Raw genomic sequence first — 19,556 nt, forward strand, 5'->3', positions numbered from 1 at the left:
CGCTCCGCTGGCCGCGGAGGAAACGGCGCTATGGGTGCCCCGGGGCTGCCCCGCGGGCCGGGCCCGGCCGGGCCGAGCTCTCTGGGGTGGGGGGGTGGGAGGGAGCCAGGCGGGGCCCCGGTAATTTTCTGCTGCCAATTTGCTGCGAGCCGCCGGCGCAGCGCGGGTGGGAGCCCCGTGGGACACCCACCCCGGGGTCGTAGGGAGGCTGCCATCGTGGGGGAGTATCCGAGTATCGGGATCGGAGCGGGAGCCGCAGGAAGCGGCGGCACGGTCGTGGTTCAGTTCGTGCCAGGGGTTTTATCCCGAGCGCTCGGGCTGTAGGGCGGCGTGGCAAATTCACATCTTTGCGTGGGGACACGGCCGTGCGTGGAGCGGCTCGTCTCAAAGCCGTTCGTCTCAAAGCCGTTCGTCTCCAAACGGTTCTGGTCCTTCACTCAGTGCTGTCACTGCAATGAGCCCTTGGAAGCGGCGTAGGCTGGCGGGCTGTGCGAGGCGATGCTGTGTCAGCCTGGAAAGTGCACGCGCGGGAATATCCACTGACGTTTGCTTATTGCTAAAGGAAACGTAAATGCTGCCTCACTTTTGGTCAATTATATAAGTGTCGTTATGCTCTGGCATAGCCTTGAGTGAGGGGCAGAGTGTAACGCAGGATTTGGTCCATCCTCAGCAGAGGTACAAGGTTTGACGTACAGCACGTGTTCTGTGCAGGGATGTGTGCACTGGTCCGACAGGCGTGAGCTTGTGGTTATATTGCCAGTGCACAGCCCCCGGCATATGGCACCGCTCCTGAAGCACTGTATATATTGGGTATCTATCAGTATTAAATCAGTATATATCAGTACTGTATGTATCAGACAGTGCTGTACCTCATCAATAAGTGGTTTTGAGCTGGGTTTGGCAGCTGGCAAAATAAAGGCAATGCTACTGCAAACTGAGTAATGCTTGCATTTCTTGCTCTCTCTGTTTCTTTAACTCAGGGATTTTGTTTTCTTTTAAGTGAAGTCATTGGTTTTCACAGATAGTTCTGGGATTCAGAACTAATCTCAGTTCTGAATAACTCAGATTAATAACTGAATAACACAGTAATTAAGTAGATTGCTTACATGAAATCTGCAGTAAGGTGAGGCAGTAGGGATTAAATACAGCCTCCCAGTTTTGTATGTCCTTACCATTCACTTGTTATATTATCCTCCAGTTATATTTAAATTTTATTACACACTGTTGGAAAGGCCCAAATTCAATAAAATTAGGCAAAACAAAAGTCTGAAACCTGAGTTTTTAATACTGGATGTTGCTAAAAGGTATAAGGCCTTAGAAATGGCTAACAGAAAGAACTTTGGCAAATGGTTGGTAAAGTGGGGGTTTTAGTATGTTCTTTTTTTTTACTTTTTTTAACTTTATTTTTGCAGGGGGGCAGTGTTGTACGTTTTTAGGTAGCCTCAAGGGTCATTGCTTATCAATACAGCTTCATCGTAATGTGTTCTCTCCACTCTGTCACTCCTTTAAAATATATTCCTGTTGCAGTCATTTTGACTTACGAGAAGATTATGCAATATATTTGTGAATTACTTTGATATTTTAGCAGCACTCTCAGGTCCAAGATGTTGAAGGCAGAAATTATTCTTAAAACTAGTTTCAGCAAGTTTGTGCTCTAGAATGTCTCCTTCCTGCTACTTTCCATACATTGCTCTAGAGATCTTTGTTTATTTTACACTTTTGAATGTAAAGAGGGAAGGAAACAACACTTCATTCTCTAGACTGAAAGCAGTGGTTTGTGTGAAGAAAACAGTATCCAATGAAAAAGGATATTAGCTAAAAAAAATTGTGCAAATCTTAAAATAGTCCATCAGATTGGAATAATAGGACTCAAACTGCCTAGAGCCTTGAAGACTCGATACTTCTGATAATGAAGCACATTTGAGTGGGAAAACAATCTGAAAAATAAGTTTAATGCAGAAAGGTATGATGATATAGCCTTCATATTGTTGTAACTCTAATTTAGTATGAATTTACTAGGGGCAAGTTAGCCTAGGGTTTCTTTATTGAAGGAGGGCTAAACAGTCTGTGGATTTTTCTTAATCCTCTCAGTTTGTCAGCTTCCTTGCCCTTTCCCTATTAAAGTAGAATAAATAATTTTATGGATGTTGTGTTACTCTGACAAAGCTTGATATCAGACTGAAGGGTGGATCTTGAATTGGCAAGAAAAAACACATACTGAGATGCCAAATAGGAGGTAAAGGTTATCCCAGACCTGTCTAGACCGAGAATGAAAAGAAGATTGAGTTCTTGTGTGTCTACAAATCCCACATACCTTACAAGTTCCCATGAACATACTTGGGAAATACCTATATAATAAAAATGATGTAAAACAGTTGTCCTTACAAGGATTGGTCAGGTGTGCAGAAAGACAAATCTGGTATTGACCATAATATTTTTGAACTTGCCTGATTATGATCTGATTGCTTTATGTCACAGCTATTCATTCATGTTTGTCTCTTCAAGGGAGTGTTACCTAAAACCTAAAGAAGGTCAAATGCTAGCCAACACAGACAAAAGTGAGGAGTCAGCGCAGAGGGCAGCTGGTAGGAGCATCAGATGTGAGCAGAGCAAACAGCATCTCTTCCTTCTGGCAGTGGTGTGAGCTGTGTGGTGTCAGGGCAGCAGAGACCCCCAGAAACCCGGGTGTTGTCCTGAGCAGTTACCTGTTCTCACCTTCACCAAGAAACATTTCCGCTGTTATATATCCTGCCATGCTGGGGGTGAGGGGAAGTCAATGTTTATAGTTTTCATTTCCATGGTTACATTAGTATTAAACAGCAGGGGGAGGAAAAAGGTCTCCAATGGCTTTTTTTCCTCCAGTGCAATGGAAGCCATCCTTATAATTTAATATGGTTTTGAAAAGGTTTGGATACTTCTCAAAGCAGCCTTCTGATGTCTTTTTTGTATTAATGTTTTGTAATATTGAATTTTGTATTTCTCTGTGCTTGGGGAAAAGTGCTTTTTTAAAAAAAAAAATCTGTTAAGGAAAATCTTGAAGTGACTGCAGATCAGTAAGTCATCAGTTGAACAATTTTTTCTCATGGAGGACAAAAAAATGCAGTGCTGTCTGCATTATAATGTTAGAGGTCAGTTTATTCAGAGTGAGTGTAAATTTCATACATTGGTATTTTACTTCACGCGTGGTTTCTTTATCCTGGTTTCACACTTAACAAATCTTTCATGTCTATTATTTTGCCCCAAATAAACACACTTGAATATGTGGACATATCACAGAAGGGCAGGTTTCTATTGCATGGTTTTTTAAGTTAAATAAAACACGGGCATGTAAAAGACAGAAATGTGATTGGGTTTGTAATACTGGGTGTAACAAAAGGACCTTAGCAGAAGAGGAGCAAAAGATCTTCTCATCTACTGTAACTTAATCACTTCTGACAGATGTTTGCCTAGCCTGTTTTTAAAACCTTCCAGTGATGGATATTCCACAGCCTCCAAAGGCAGCCTGTTCAGTCTATTACTCTTACTTGAAAGTTTTCCAAAACTTAAATCTTGCTTTCTTTTTCATGTCTGCATCAGACCTGGTGAACAGTTTAGTCCCATTCTCGTACCAACTTGCTTTGTCTTTGAAGAACAAGACCAGGTCTCCCATTTATCTTCTCTTCTGTAGACTAAACAACTGCACTTCTTTCAAGCTTTTTGATCTTCTTTGAAGTGTCTTGAAAAAGTTGAGAGACAGGAAAGGGGAATCTGAACAAAGGCAAATCTCTGTGCCAGTTGTAGGGGGTCTTGAGTATGTATGAGTTCAATGTGAGTATTGCTTGGGCAGCCTCTTGAGCAGCTGAGGCAGTTTACCTATAAAAAATTGTGGCTGGTCAGGCCTTTCCTGACTTGCTTCTCCCTTATTCCATCCTATGGCACTCAGACTTGAGTTCTAGAGAAATTAGAAGTTTGAACTTTTTTTTTTCTTTAAACTGGAGCAGACAGGTGTGGCAGGGTAATAGACTCCCAGGTGAGGATTTGTTCTGTGTAGTTTTTGTGATGTAGTGTTGTGTTAATTGATTGACTTGTTGGTTGCCTTTATGCCTTTTGGGCCATAGAGTTTTCTAATGGTGAAGTCCACTACAAGTGAAGTCCACTGCAAAAATGTATTTTCCTCCTGAAAATACAGCCCCTGTGGTTACAGTCAGTTGAAAAGATTTGATAGATGAAACAAGAGAAAGTGATTTTTTGAGCATAATAAAAATGTGCTAGTTTGCTTGGGTAGCATGATGGCTCCAAATGCGTTCAGATTGTCACCATGTCCATTTGAGTATTCCTAAACTTTCCAAACATCTGTGTTTACATTTAAATAGGAAAAGTTTCTTGCCTGAGTATGCTCTGTGCTTGTAGCAAATGCTTTTACGTTCTGTAGTGTTAGAAATTTCTGGGCAGTTATAAGTGGTTTTAGGCATGGCAGTTGCTGTCGGTCTCGATTACAAAGTTCAGTGTGCCAGATTGCTGTTCTTTCTAGGGAACAGTTGCTTATGATGCAAATCTCTGGGCAGCCTCAACCAGTGCCTCACCACTCTCAGTTCTTAGGTTCTTATGTCACTTAATATAAATTAACAGCCTAGAAACTGTTCTTTGACTTCCAGAACTGCAGAGAGGGAAGATTAAACTAGCATTCCTATTAGAAAGCAACATGTACTGTATTTAATCATCATCTGCTAAACACAATTCATGTAGAACTCATTCTTTCCTCAGAATTCTTAAACGCTGACAGAGGTTCTATTCAGGATTAGGAGAAAATTGAATTCCTTGCAGCTGGTAATGCATTAAATATCATCAAAAATTGCCTCAAGTTAGCACATGTATTCTTGAGGTCATTTACTTCAATCTTTTGGCATAAAACTGCCTATTATGATGACTTCTATTTCCATTTCCTTCTCATCAGGAGCTTTTCCAGCATAGCTGAGTATGAATTAATAGTGTAAAGCTTAGTTTGTGACTTCAGGACCCTCTCTCAGAAACTATCCATGGCTATTGGATCTGATTTCTATCCCAGAGTGTTTCTCAGTTACAGTTTAATATACAGCTTTGTAGTGGCATCTTGTTTCAGACTGTCAGGATGAGTGGCCAGATCATTTCAGCAGCTCATTTGTCGGGGGTGGCTGGGGACTGCTGTTCCCCCAGGAGTGCAGGAGCTGGTGCATGGCATGCGAGAGGCATTGCATTTGGCTTGCTGGCAGCTGCTCTGGAGGCAAGGCCCTGAGTTCACCTCTGTGAGCACATCTGCTAGTCCTACTGTAAGGTTTGAAACCTTCTGTGTCAAGGGCTCTCATAATTGGTAACAGTCACACACTGAGGAAGTCGCTGTTGCCAGCTAGGACATGACACTGAATCGCACCCCTGGGAAATTAATCCTTTCTTAGGGGTTCAGTTACCCCTGCTGCATCCCAGTGGGTAAATAATTTCACATCCAAATGACCTTCTATAAAATAATGCTCATGATAAGACGTAGGCACACACAGGTCTTTTCTTTTCTTTTGCAATTTACTGAAAACTTACCTGCAAATTATCACTTTTGAAGACGTTAAACCAACGTATGTCAATTGAAAATAATTGCTTAAAAATTATTGGATTTTTAATAGAAGAATTTGGAGCACAGTAAAATTAGAATTTAGCTAACTTAAAACTTGTTTTGTTTCTATAGTTTGAATCCATAAATGAAAAATGGCTATTCCCCAAAAGCTGCTTGGAGGATTCTTCTGTCAGAGACTATCAGTCTTAATAGCTGACATCAGCCCTCTCAACATCCAAGATGAGTGCACAGGGAGTTTGTTTGCTTTTGTGAATTTTTATTTCCCGCTGCACTGATCAGCATTAAAAGAGGAGAAATAATTTTCATCCTGGAAGTTTTAAAAGCTGTGAACCCCAAATGCTTCTCAGTGCATACAACTACAAAGACGTGGTAGATACTGCTGGAACATGGTTTTGAAGTGACATGAAACTGCTTCTGGCTGCTGAGGATTACTTGTCAGCCCAATTTAGTTACAAAAGTTCATTTAGACTTTTCATTCCACTGCTGAACAAATTATTTTCTCTGCACAGGGTTAGTTAGTGCCTTTATAGGTTTTCATTAAAATATCATCCTATTATGTGAGTGAATTCAGCATTGGAAAGTACAATTATTTGTGTTGTGTGGGTTTGTTTTTTTTTTTTTCTTTTTGTGTATATAAGGTGCTGCAGCTGCAGGCTCCAAGTTCATCAAGGACTGCTCTTACCCTGAAAATTTTGTTTGACAGCTTTGTTGCTCCCCATTAAAAGATGTTTGCCATTATTCTTGCATTGGTTACATGCAGATGTGCACACAAACATGCACGTTTTCAGTTTTTTGTTCAAGCATTATTTAGCCCACATAAAGAATGCCTCAAGGTTCTGCCTCAGCAGCTGTTAATGTGTCTGAAGTTAGACAACACTGATTCTTTCAAAATACATCTGCATGGGGTCAGCTCAGTGCTTTTGTGAGTAAATAATGGTTATTTTTAACCTGAGCACTTGTTTTAATTGAATGGTTAAATCCTGTTTTCCTTTAGCTGCACTACAAGATACTCCTTTTACATGTAGAAAAGCTGATATTAATGTAAAAGTAGTAAATGTCAAGGTTCTTTTTTAACACACTTGTACTATGTAAGATAACTAGCAGCCAGGTTTCAGATATTAAGAGCATTGGGAACTGAAATGTTCCTGTTAACTACCTAACCAATACCATTTATTTTGCAGACATAAAATATATCGTTTAATGGCATTCTTAGTCTCAAACTTCAAGTTTCTAAGGAAAAAATATTTTTGAAGTTTCTTTTTAGCAGCTAGGGTTTTTGACAAAAAAATACATCTTTGTTCTCAACTGAGACTTCTCTTAGGGAGAGTGTAAACAGCTCTTTGTTTCATTTCCTTTCTGTTACTGCTGTACTTGCTCTAAATTAAGGAAGTAGTGTTAATGTTGGCTTTTTTTAGGATAAAGCTACAGAAATCAGTTAAATGCCTAAGAAGCTGTTCTACTTGGCATCAACAGGTAGATTTCAGCGCAGTTCTGATTCTTCTCTCTGATTTATGAGTAGTTTACTCTGTAGTTACAACAGTAATCTAAAGCTTTCACTTTACTTTCCCAGTAAAACCCTAGAGGGTGAACCACAGTACAGATTCTTTGAGTTCCTGTGACATATGCTGACCTTGCAGACTTGTCCAGATGCAGCTGAGTCCTCTTAAATTTCTGAATTTATAGACATATGTGTGTGTCAGTAATTGTAAAGTTCATCACCTGTCAGGGAAGTTTTATGAGGATACTTTGAGACATGAATAGCAAATGCTTTTTAATATATATATATTTATTTGTATATGCACACATATCTATATATAACCACAAAAAACCCCAAGAAAATGAAAGAAAAACGAAATGAACAAAAAAACCTTGTCAGTTTTTGATGTAAGGTTTCTGTTCCAAAGACCTGGATGTATTTTGTGTTTGGCAATCGGTGATTACAGTCAAAGAAATGAGGCAGCGTGTTGTGGGCGTTGCATTTTTTCCATCATGGGATTTATTGTGGGAATTTCTTGTGCACATGATGATCATTTACTGAAAGATTTTGATAGTATTATTAAAATATTAATGCAGTGGGATTTGAAAGATAAACATTGTTGAAAAATACATAAGGCTGTCCAACTGTTTTGGCATATGAGCTGCTACTTAAGCTGCAGCCTGCACTACAAAGCACAGCCAGATGAATCTCCAGGGCACTTGCAGGGACCTGGCAGATGCAGTGGGTGTGGAACCTGCTGAGACTTCAGTCGAGTGGTTCAAAGCAATTGCTTTCCTTGAGCTGTGTTGTGAGCCATCCTTGGCTGCTCAATTACCGGGCAGACTGCTCAGGTTAATAAATTAAGGTGTAAATTTTGTTACAGACCACATCCAAATGCTTGACTGCTGTCTTAACCTGGGCAGAACTCCTTAAGGGTGATCATGTCTCTGCTTTGTTTAGTCCTTGGAGTGTCTCCTCAGAGGTGGGAAAGAACACAAAGTTGATTCAGGATTGGGCTGAGGCAAGCATTAGTAGGAATTTCTCCCTGAATTGACATTTAGCACAGGTTTACATCAGGAATGTGAATAAAGCTGAAAGTACTGTTAACCTCTTGAGTGTTGCAGCTGTAGTGTGTTAAGGTATGATGCAGTTAATTAATGCAATGTGGCATCTACTAAAGTCTTTACATAGAAATGGAATGAAAATTACTTTTACTCCTCACTCTTGAGTTTCTAATGAGCTCTACCATATCAATCCCAGACATCAATTTTAATGCAAGTTAGGCCAGTCAATTTCATTCATTATATGTTGTAATATATGCCTTACTTTCTCATTCATTGCTTCTCATAGATCTGATTTTTGCCTGTCTCATTAATGCTATGACTTACTTGTAACTTCAGTGCATCATTCACTTTCAAGGCAGACTTGTCTTCACATTTAAAAATAGTCATTACTAAGTAACTTCTGTTGTCTCAAAATTGGTACCAGTGGATGGGCCTTTCGTGTGATGTTCCATCATATGTTTAAAAAATCTCTTTCTTGCTGCAGTGTTTTTCAAAATGAAAAAGTTCAGTTTTCTGTGTTTTTACTATTTACAGCCCTTTAAAATTGGGAGGGGTAGGCTCTTAGGACTACTAAAAGGACCTGTCTGCAGCTGGGGTTGAGCCTGATTTATCTGGCAGCCAGAAGGGTTGGACTGTAGTCTCCAGAGCTAGCAAATCATTCCACAGAGCTAACATTCCTACTTGGATGGACAGTATTAGACATTTTGGTGTTTGAAAATCTGCAAAGCAGTTATTCTGACTTTCTCAGTGCCAAAGATGTGAGTTGAAATAACATACAGCAAAAATGTGCAGCTTTGCCTACTAATTTGTTGATTGGGAAATTCCTTTCAATACTGACCACAGAAACTTATAGACAGGGAATGCATAATAAATTGTATTTAAGAGCTAAATGAAAAAAAATAAAAAAAACCCAACAAACCAGGTTGTTTGACTGTTTAAAGCCCCAATTACAGCAATCACACTCTGGGAGAAAGGATGACAAGGTCTGATGCCTTTCTGCAATTTTGAATCTTTAAAGCTGTGCTGATGTATTTTGTAACACCCTCTTAATATTTTAGGCTGTAACTTCATTTTGTTCATATTCAAAAGACCATTCCTTTTTTAGAAAAATAGAATTTTTCTAATAAAATTTAGAAAGAAAAAGGTTTTTAGAAAAATACCAGGGTAGTAGTTAAAAATTCATTTCATCTTTTGTAGTACCCATATCTCTAGTACCTGGCAGGGAACTGCTGATCTAGTACTGCAAGTCAAAAATCAGGTTCCATGTTGATTAATTTGATGATTTCTAGGTTTCAATGTTTTATACTGCAATCTAACAGTACTGCTCAAATGTTGGAAAAAAACCCCAAAACCAGACCAGTTGTGGAGTTGTGGTTTGGGTTTGGAGTTTTGTTTTGTTGATTTATTTCTTGACTTTAAAATTTTTTGTGGGTTGTTTTTGTTTCTTTTGGGAGTGATTTTTGTTTGTATGTTTTCTGGGCGTCTTTTTTTTTTTTTTTGTTAGGCTGTTTTTTGTTTGTTTTGTTTATTGTTTGGTTTTTTTTTTTTTAATTTTGCTGTTGCTTTTCAAGTGTTTGCCATTGTTCTGCCAAAAAAATGTTTTAATAGGTCTCCTTTGCCATATGTGGAGAAGGACCTGGGTGACCATGTAGATTTTGAATACTTACACACATTTATTTGCTTAAGGCCTTGGATTGTACTTTGAGATGTGTGAACTTTGTGCTATTCAGGAAACATACATTCTTCCCTTACAGTGCTAACAATAAACTTAATTGTGAAAGAGAGTTGAGCTGGTAGTCAAATCTTCACTGATATGTGCATGCCTCAAGTGTGCTTGAAATGGTATTTAAGTGTTAGTGCACTATGTCTTTTTTTTTGCTCCATTATAACAAGTAAATGATGGGTTTGATAGTAATGCAATGCAGAAATACCTAATACTTAAAATTCTTCTCTTTTCTTTCTCAGCATTATATTGGTCGTTATTGATAACTTTGCCTATTTGTATATGGATTTAAAAGGCACATTTTTTTGAAACTGTTTGTGAATTGCTCTATATTTGACTTTTTTTACTGAGGATTTTTTTTTTGTAATTGAGGAATTTTTTTTTTGAGGAATTATATTTTTCCACACATAAAACTGTGGAAAACCTACATTTCCAAGATGTAAATATGATTGTTTTCTGTCTGTTAAGGGTGGAATCACATGATCTTTTGGAACTTCATTTCCTGAGAAGGGATATATGGGTATAAGAGCATGATTGTGTTTTACAACATATAACAGGTATAAAGCTAGTGAAATATCAAATTTTTTGTGGTAGTGATGAAACTTGCTTAATGTACCTGATTTCCAAAATGTCCTAGCAACAGAACTGTTTAACTGAAAATTTGTAGCAAAGTGTTTCAGGCTATTGCTTCCCTAAGACAAGTGGGGAATTGCTGCTGATTTTCTTTGCATTACTTGGAGTGAAGTTTGAGGGTGATCAAGTCAAAACTAAGATTTGATCTCAGAACTAATTAGTTGTAGCTCTCTTGTGTTTTGGCTTGGATTTTTTTATATAGCTTAAATTTTTGGAAATAGGAGAACTAAAAACTTTTTAGTTTTTTCTTCCAAAAATGTGTACTCATCAAATCAGGTATTCTAAATCTTAGCAAAAGGTGCTGACAGCATCAGGCCTAGAATATTTTATCAGAAGTTAGAAGGAACCTTTAAGAAAGAATTGATTTATAAAGCGTGGGTCTCAGTTCTCCAAGATGAGAAAATATGGGATGAGTTACAACAGTCGCCTAGTTGCAGTGATATTTTGGTTCAGCCAAGGAAAACATACTTCTAGTCTGCTTTCTTCTGTTTTGATCTGCTAACTGTTGCTCCTTACCTTGCAGAATAAAAAGGTGTGATGTGAGATTCTCAAATCTGGTTCACTGTATCCTCACAGTTCATAGAAGTGCAAAGCACAGGAAAGCAGAGTCTGGCAAACAGCTGGCACATTCTCTTATGTTTATGGGTTTTTGTAAGATTGTGTGCCAGAAAGGACCATACTCAGAAAAGATGCTGAGATAGGAGGCTTTGAACACACTTCTTGTAGAAACAAAGTGATGGTACTTGGTCTTTTTACAGAGAGTAGCATACTTTGCTATACAAATTGGCCACAATTCATCAAAGGAAGAAAAAGAGTTTAATTTGACATCTCCTTAGGATTTAGGACCAAAAGCTTAGGAAGAGGAATTAACATTAAGTATTTTTATATAGCTTAAATTATTGAACTTTAGTTAGCATTGGAGAAATTACCTTTGTGGTGTTGATAACTTTTAGAATATGCCACTGATTCTGTTTGATTTGAACAGATAATCTCAATTGAAAAGCCAGCATGTCAGATCTTTTTTTTTCCTCTTGTGAGAAAATAAAATCTTAGATCTCGGTTGGCACTCACAGAAAATGCCTCACATGTGCCTCACAGAAAATGGCACCTGGGCCTTTGTGTGGTTGTTTCCTGCTCTTTGTTAAAGGTGAATGGACTTAGCTTTGCTCTAGGAATTCTTGATTCCTCCATGGCAAGCACAGAGCAGCAGTGGGTGAGAGCAAAGCTCCGTGCAGAGGAGAATGCTGTCCAGGTGTGGTGGGCTGTCAAAGTTTACCCTCTTACTGTGAAGGAATTAACGTGTATGGGGGAGAGGAAGAGAGGAGAAGAAGGCACTTGTGGTTAAATCTCCTGCAGTTGTAATCTTTTTGTGTTGGTATTAGCAAAGCATTGCAAGAAAAAGCTGAGAGCTTCAAAGTACTGAGCTTTTTAAAACTTCCAGCTGGAAAAATGAATGCTCAGAGCTAATTGTTTTAGGCTGTAGCAATCAATTGTTTCCCAGTTTCAGGTGTTGCTTTTTATTTTGCTTGTTTGTTTGTGGTTTTGTTTTGTTTTTTTTCTGTTTAGTGGTTGCTTTTCCAATAGTGGAAAGTAATTGGTTCTATGTTCGGACTATGGATAGATTCCAAAACTAATTTTTAGAGTTTTAAGTTTTAAATTTTGACATTAATTTTATGGAGATTTTGGCTTTTTCGCTTTTTTTTTTTTTTTTTTTTTTTTTTTTTTAACAATCAACAGCATTGAAAAGTACAACCAGATTTACATTTTTAGCCTCTTTTGTGTGTTCAGATTTTGATTCGGGTATATTTTAAAGTTGAGGCCAATGTTGATAAAGTATTTGTAAAACATGTTAAAATTTGGGGATAATATGTACTTATATGAGAAGTCTTGATTTGTTGTAGAGAGTTTGCCACTTTGGGGACACTTCCACACTACTTGTTTTTGAGCAGCAATGTAAGATAGTGCCTGTTTTCTCCCGCAAGGAAACTGCAGCTACTTTGAAGATGGCATCAAGCAGTGCTTTCAGTTAAAAAAAAACATGGGCAACTCTCTTAATCAGCAGGTAGAATGATGAGAAATGAAGCAGCTCTCATGTGTTGATGTGCGGTGTAATGAATAGCTGTATAGCTTGAGTCCTTCATTTCGAGTTCCACTGAGTGGAGCAAGTGGGTTTTTGAGTGGTCGTGAGTGTCTTGCAAATAACACAGCAGTCCCCAGAGGTCTGAGATAAACCAGTTTCCCTTGGCTAAGCAAGCAGGTAACTTAAGGACTTTTCCAGAAAGTCTGAATGTAAATACACCATACCTGTTTTTCAAAGCAGGGGAAAGGAGCTCATTAGGCACGATTGGATGAAGTGACTTTACTTTCAGTTGCTCTTTGGGACATTTTTTCCTAAGCAGGTCAGAATATATCTGCAGTAAGCTGTGATCTGGTTTTTAAGCTATATTATTTCTGGTTTTCTTTCTAATTTTTAGTTTGTGTATCACCAATAAGGGTTGGTTGTTGTAGGATTTTTTTTTGGGTTAGGGTGATAAGATAGCGGAAGGCAAAGAAAATAGAGTAAAGGTGGAAAAAGAAAAAAAGAAAATTGAGTGTAACTTTTGATTGTTGCAGTTCTCATATTTTTAGTGTGTTTTGTGTTCTATAATAAAGGGTGGATCTTACTTTTTTTCCTTCATGTGCCCTTTTTGGATACAGTTTTATCACTCTGCTGTATGGATTCCTGTGCTTGTTTCTGCAGCAGTTCATTTCAGCCTGTTGCCTTTCCATATTAGCATCGGAAATACCTATTCCTTTGTGTTATTGTTACAATACTAGCTTTACAGAAATTTATTTGACAAGTGGGAAAATTGTAATCATGTAACTTCATTTCCAGATCTTCAGTTCATTAGCCAACTTGGCTAAAATCTATAAAATGTACCAATTCTATTAACTTTGAAGTTTTAGTAGCATTTTTGTTGTTGTTGGAAGTTTCCACTGTTAGTATTGTGTTCCCTTGAGAGAATTTGTAGCTTGCAAGAAATCTTACTGGTATGCAGACTGTAATATCCTAGGCTTTGTATTATGCTGTGTTGTGCCATAATAGTTTTGTGTCTGTTTCCATTTGACATCTCAATTAGGAGCTTATTGGAATCACTGGTTTCCTTTTTGAAACTCTCTGTTTTCAGTCTGCCCATGAAAACAAAATTATTTTCTTGTTAGCAGACATTAATTTGAATACAAAAATTAATTTAGTTGTCCTGGAGAGATTTTTCTGCTCTTTGCTCCAGGAGAGTTTCTTTCTTTTAAAAGAAAAATCTGTTGTGGATGAGTGGAAGGTGTGATGGCCATAATACTCTCACATCTTTAAGTGAAACAGTGTGTGTAGAACAGACTTTGTTTGTACTGCATTGCAAAGAAGGCAGGATTTTGGTTCCTGCATCACATTTCAAGATACCCCATGCATCATCTGTCTACTACACCCCTCTCTGGCTTTGTGAATTTTACTCTGGGAACTTTTAAATACACTATGCCTTTTAAATACCCTATTCCAGAATAATTGTAGTTAGTTTTTGGGGGTTTTTACTGTTATTTTTTAAAATTTAAATATATTCCTGTGGACATTTGAGTTATTTATAATGTAAGATCAGATCTAAAACATGTGTCGATTTTTAGAGACAGTATGTTAGCCCTGGCATGAGTGTGATTGTAGCTGTTCACCTTTCAGTTATTCCTAATCTCTTTTTTCTTCAGCGTGACTTTTGTTGCATATCCCAATAGGGAATATTATTTGTATGTTAAAACCAGATTTAGATCATAGTGTTACAATAGTCTTGGAATAAAAATAGGAAGTTATCTGCCAATTTGATATGAGAAAAGACATTTCTGTATTTTGATGAAGTTGAGGAGCCAATACATGTGCCTGGATTGCCATTTTCTTACCAATTCCTTCATTTGTTGCAGTTCATGGACAAATTTACAGGAATTGAATCACCTCACAGGAATTAGATCATCATTGCTTGTAAAGATCTTTTCTTCCCACCTGTAACCAGTTTTCTTGATTTACAGAAGAGGCAGCTGTTAGTACAGATTCTTTTCTCATTTATATACTGAGTGGGAGGGAAAAAGCACTCTCTGCTGCAGATATGAGTGATTGTAACTGGTTTTCATCATTCTGTTGCCATTATTTGAGCTCTTGTGTTTAGACACAAATGTTCCTGAGAAGGAAGGTAGGCCAGATTTGGTAGCCTTCAAAAAATAAAGGCTGTACACAAGGCATAACTACATTCTGGAACATTTGTGAAACATTAGTAAATGGTGAATACCATAAAAGGTTAGACAGCATTTATTTCTGCTCTTTGCTGATCTTTTGTGTTCCCTGCTTCTTTGTTATCTGTGTGCTGGCCCTTCCATTTCAGTGGGTGCAAAATCAAATAGTTAAAATTGGTGCTAAAATAGCTCTGAAGTTTAAACTTCTAATAAAAGTTGTTTTTATCTGAGATAAGTAAAAATACTTATGAATTATGACTATTAAAACAGTGAAGTCTTAATATATGCACAAGCACAATGTATGAAGTATTCAGTATATTCTGAATGAATTTATTGGAAACATTTGGAAATTTTTGTGGCATGATTCCATTTTTTTAGTCTCAATAAAATTTGATATACACTTAATTTTTTTTAGTTAAGCCCAGGATACAGTGTTTTCCTGTCCAATCTTTCCCCTTTTATTTCCTTCCACATCCCCCCCACCCCCGCTGCCCCCCCACCTTTTCCCTGTTTCATGAAGGAAGAACACATTTTCTGCTGGGAAGAAAAATAGCTTTTCTTTCAAAACACTTGAAAGCAGCTATCAAACATCAGATTCTGTTTAACATTGCTTTTTATTTGGACTTTGCGTTAGGAGGTAGGAGCCCAACTTTTCACTTAGCAGATTTCTTTGTCCAGCAACTGTTCAAGCAGTTGAGAACTGCTTGACATGGTAAGAGATAATAATGTTATTACTTTAAGAAGTCATTAATTTTAGCCTGTTCTTTGTCTAGGTTTTTATCCCGTTTTTTGGTAAAGATGGCAGCCAACAATGCAGTGCTGAGCAGACTGGAGCAGAAGGGTGCTGAGGCCGATCAAGTTATTGAGTACCTCAAGCAGCAACTTGCCCTGCTCAAGGAAAAAGCCAGTAAGGATTCATCTATCTTATGCTAAACCTATTAACCAGATGGTTAACAGTAAATGCACATAGGAGAAAATGAGAATATTTGGTGTGTCAGCCTTTAAAGCGTTTCAAGTTCTCCAAGATAAACCTTGCAATCGTAGCCCCACTTGAGTGTCATGTGGGCTCTGGGGGTTTTGTTCTCGTTTGGTTTGGGTTTTTTTGAAGCTGCTTATTCTGAAATAGAAGAGGTATGGATGAGGAAGAATTAAAACACAAATTATGGAAATTTGATAGAACATGATTCCATATGAAGAGAGAAAAAGAGTTGGAAAGAATACGAGACTATGCCTTATCCTGAATTTAGTACTGATTTTTCACAACTATGGCATTCTCTCAAGAGTGTCATAGCTTCAATTTTGATATTTTGTATTCAACTGTATCAGTGAATAAAGATGCTCTCTATTACAAACATCATCAAGGTTTTTCTGTAGGTTTCTCAGAGTTTTTTCTTGTGATTCTGTTTAGGGGACTGAGAAGATAGTATATTGAGAGGCAATTTGATTATATAACTATTGTAAAAACTTCTATTTCAACAACAAAAAAAATAATTCCTAAGTATTTCTGATTATATACTCCTTGAAATTTTTCACTTTTGTGCTGTTTGGCTCACCATGTTTCACTTTTCTTTAAAAACATACCTTTGTGTCCATAGTGACGAATGCTAGTTGCTGAAACATGTTGTTTTTTTTTTTAATGTGTCAACTCTAGTCTTGCAAGCATCTCTCCGAGAAGAGAAGAAGCTCCGTGTAGAAAATGCTAAACTGAAGAAAGAAATTGAAGGGTTGAAACAGGAGTTGATTGAGGCTGAAATTCGAAATGGAGGTGGGGAAAAAAAGTGCTACTGTCATACAAATTGATGTAGTTAGCACAAAACTATCTTAATTCTTCTTGAGTTTTATTGTTCTGCATGTGACTCTGTGGTACTTCTTACAAATTCTGGATTTTCCCTGATTCCATGCTTATGAAAAATTACTTGATTCCAACATTTTAATAAGCTGCTGGTCTGACAGATCTATATACTAAACTTAATCAGATATGGAACTAGTTCTTTGTATTTTTTTGTTCAGTGCCTTGCATAATAGGCCATGAACCTCACTGATGACAATGACTCCTTGTAATTCTGTAGAAGTTGCTACGTGTGTAACTCTTCTTGCTTTAATCTAGCATGACTGAAAAATCACTATGGAAAGATCAAGCCATGGTGCAAAGTACAGATGGTCAGGGACTTACTAGGAAAGCTGTGGTTATGTAAATTTATAAACAATGTGTTCTGAATTTATGATTCTGTGCTTTAGACCAGCTTTCCATTGGACTTACTCTTTCTTTGCACTCCTCTATGTAGTTCTATTCAGTTTATACCATCATTATATACTTCATAGTAAAAAAAAGGAAAGAAGAAAAAAACCCCAAAACTGGAGTGTTTCAGATACACTGTGTTGTCTTTTAAAATTATTGCCAAAAAGTCCTTTTCTGCCCTCAACAGTTATTGCTATTAACCCATGCTATCAGAATTCTAAATTGTTTAAGATAGTATCCAGTGTATCTGGATTTAACTTCACTGAATGTTTAACTGGTGTAAAGCACGTTCAGTCTTCAAAAAGATTAACCTGTGAATACAGAGAATTATTTTTCTCCTTTGGACACCAATAAAGCCTTTTCATGTACTAAACCAAACCATTACTTATATTTCTCTGTTGTCTTTTAGTTTGCAGCAGTTCTTGACAAGTGTGGGATATTTCACAGAATCTATTGTGCTTGGAAAGGTCTGAAGGTATATTGGTCCAAGATGGCAGAGGAAATACTTGGTGTGCATCTTCCTTTAGTTAGCTAGTTCATCTAAGTGGTAGTAGGACTAAATTCAGATCTTTTCTTTTGAAGGGAGTAGATGTTTGTTAGATGTGAAGGGACTAAGTATTTAAGCACAGAAATTAGATGGACATGGAAGATCAAAAGTATCACAAGATGTTTTTTCAAAACCTGAGAAACAAAGACTTTCCTCAGCTAGCAAGCAAGTGGTTTTGGTGCAACAAATTTCATATTCAAGTTATTTTAGAAAGCTGATTATAAGAATATAATTTGTGCAAATCACTTGTGTGTTGAAGAGGACAGGCATCAACTAACAAAGTGCAGTTCTTCAGGAAAGTTAGATATCTGAAATGAAAAACAAAGCATATATTCAGTTTATGTATTCTGAATGGAGAATTCTGTCATGGTGACACCAGAAGAATGTATCAGTTGTTAATGATAAAACATTGAAGGAACTTGAAAAGATCCTCTCATCTAACCTTGCTTGGGAAAGGGAACCTTGATGGTAGTGCCTAGTGCCCTGATGATGCTTACCCTGTACAATTATTGGGTTTAAAGCCTTAATGAGATTCTTGAAGAGCAGAATGTAGAAGAGAGGTGCTTCTTACACTTCTTTCTGGTGAGACTGATAGTGCAATCTCCAGAATTACTGTATTAAACTGAATTACAGAATTAAACTGTATCAGCAGTTTAAAAAGAGCTGTTAAAGATAATGTGGAGAATTTAGGGAAAAGAGAAATCAGCAGATCACATTAGAGCTGCAGGTAATTTTGTTTTATTCAGGCTCAGTTTCTAAAGTTAATCATAAGAGTTGATGGATGAACTGAATATGCTGTAAAAATGCTTTTGTGCATAAATCATTTATGGAATAGTCTCCAGTATGACAAGAGCTAGTAGCTATAAACTGAAACTAAACAAATGGGAAATAGGGAATTGGTAAAAAAAATAACTAGATGTTGAAATCAACTACAAAAAGGGATATTGTTTGCTTATATATTTTCTTGTATTTAAGACTTTTTCGCATATAAAAATGTGTAATCGAACACTTTGTTTTTATTGATCATAATAACCATATATAGATTAAGTTCTGAAACGTGTTTTGTAATGTGGTCCGCTACTCAGCGGTTGTGCTTTAGTATATTAAGCAAAATTTTCAGTTCTCTCTGCTTTTTCATCCATGTTGTACATTTAGAAATGTCAGTGTTCCAAGTTCTGGTGCTGCCCCTAACTTTTGTGGTTTTGATTTTAGTAAAGCAGGTTGCGGTTCCTACTGGTGCAACCCTTTCTACAGCTTCGTTTTCAGAGAATGTTCCACAACCTGCAGCAGTTACAGCATCTTCTGGTTCCAAAGATCAAATTAAAGGTGAAGATGAAGAAAAGAAAAAGAAAGAAAAAGTAGAGAAAAAAGGTACTTTTCTTATCTCTGATAGGCAGTTTAGGTATTTAATTTATGCAAGTGCTTTTGCACGATTTTGATAAAAAAAAACTTTCATACAGCTACAGTAGGAAGAGTCATGCTAGCTCTTAAATCTTGAAAATACTTGTAGCTAATGATGGTTGTCAGGTAAGCTACAGTCTTCATTGCATGGGATACATGCCAAATTCTGTTTAATGTGACTGCACTTCCTCATTTAAAGAAACACCACCAACAAAAAAGGCATGTCTGTTGGACACCTGTACTTCTGTGCAAGTGTATCTTGTAACTTACTATGTGTTGCAATCATTCTCTTATGCAGATTATTATTAATTTGCTATGATTAGATTTGTACAGGTTTGCAGAATTTGGATATTATGATAGTGCAGTCTCTTTTTTTCCTGGTGAGTTGTACAGCTACTTATAAGCTATTTTATATTTTTTAATGTATTTCAGCCTTTGACACCTTAATATTCCACAGAGCTGTAAATACAAAAGCAGAGGCCACATGTCATAGCAGGCAATTAAATTTTTCCCTCAAGTATTCAGCAGCTACAGAGCAAACATTCAGTTAGTAAAGAAAAATAAAACTTTCTATATATGATGAGGGAAAGTACAATACAAGTAGCTTAAGTTCAGTCAGACAAACACAGATCACAGAATATTC

The 19,556-nt window shown here is 37.2% G+C and overlaps 1 protein-coding gene across 1 annotated transcript in view; it reads left to right on the plus strand.

Annotated features, from left to right (window-relative positions):
* The window catches only part of AIMP1 (aminoacyl tRNA synthetase complex interacting multifunctional protein 1), a 31,406-nt gene that overhangs the window by 117 nt on the left and 11,733 nt on the right, over window positions 1-19,556 (plus strand). The window contains exons 2-4 of the mRNA XM_058024625.1: window positions 15,500-15,633; window positions 16,378-16,491; window positions 18,725-18,883. Coding sequence (XP_057880608.1) covers window positions 15,500-15,633; window positions 16,378-16,491; window positions 18,725-18,883 — 407 coding nt within the window. The remainder of the gene's footprint in view (window positions 1-15,499; window positions 15,634-16,377; window positions 16,492-18,724; window positions 18,884-19,556) is intronic.

Source organism: Melospiza georgiana, chromosome 5 (assembly GCF_028018845.1).
Source record: "Melospiza georgiana isolate bMelGeo1 chromosome 5, bMelGeo1.pri, whole genome shotgun sequence".
Taxonomy (NCBI): domain Eukaryota; kingdom Metazoa; phylum Chordata; class Aves; order Passeriformes; family Passerellidae; genus Melospiza; species Melospiza georgiana.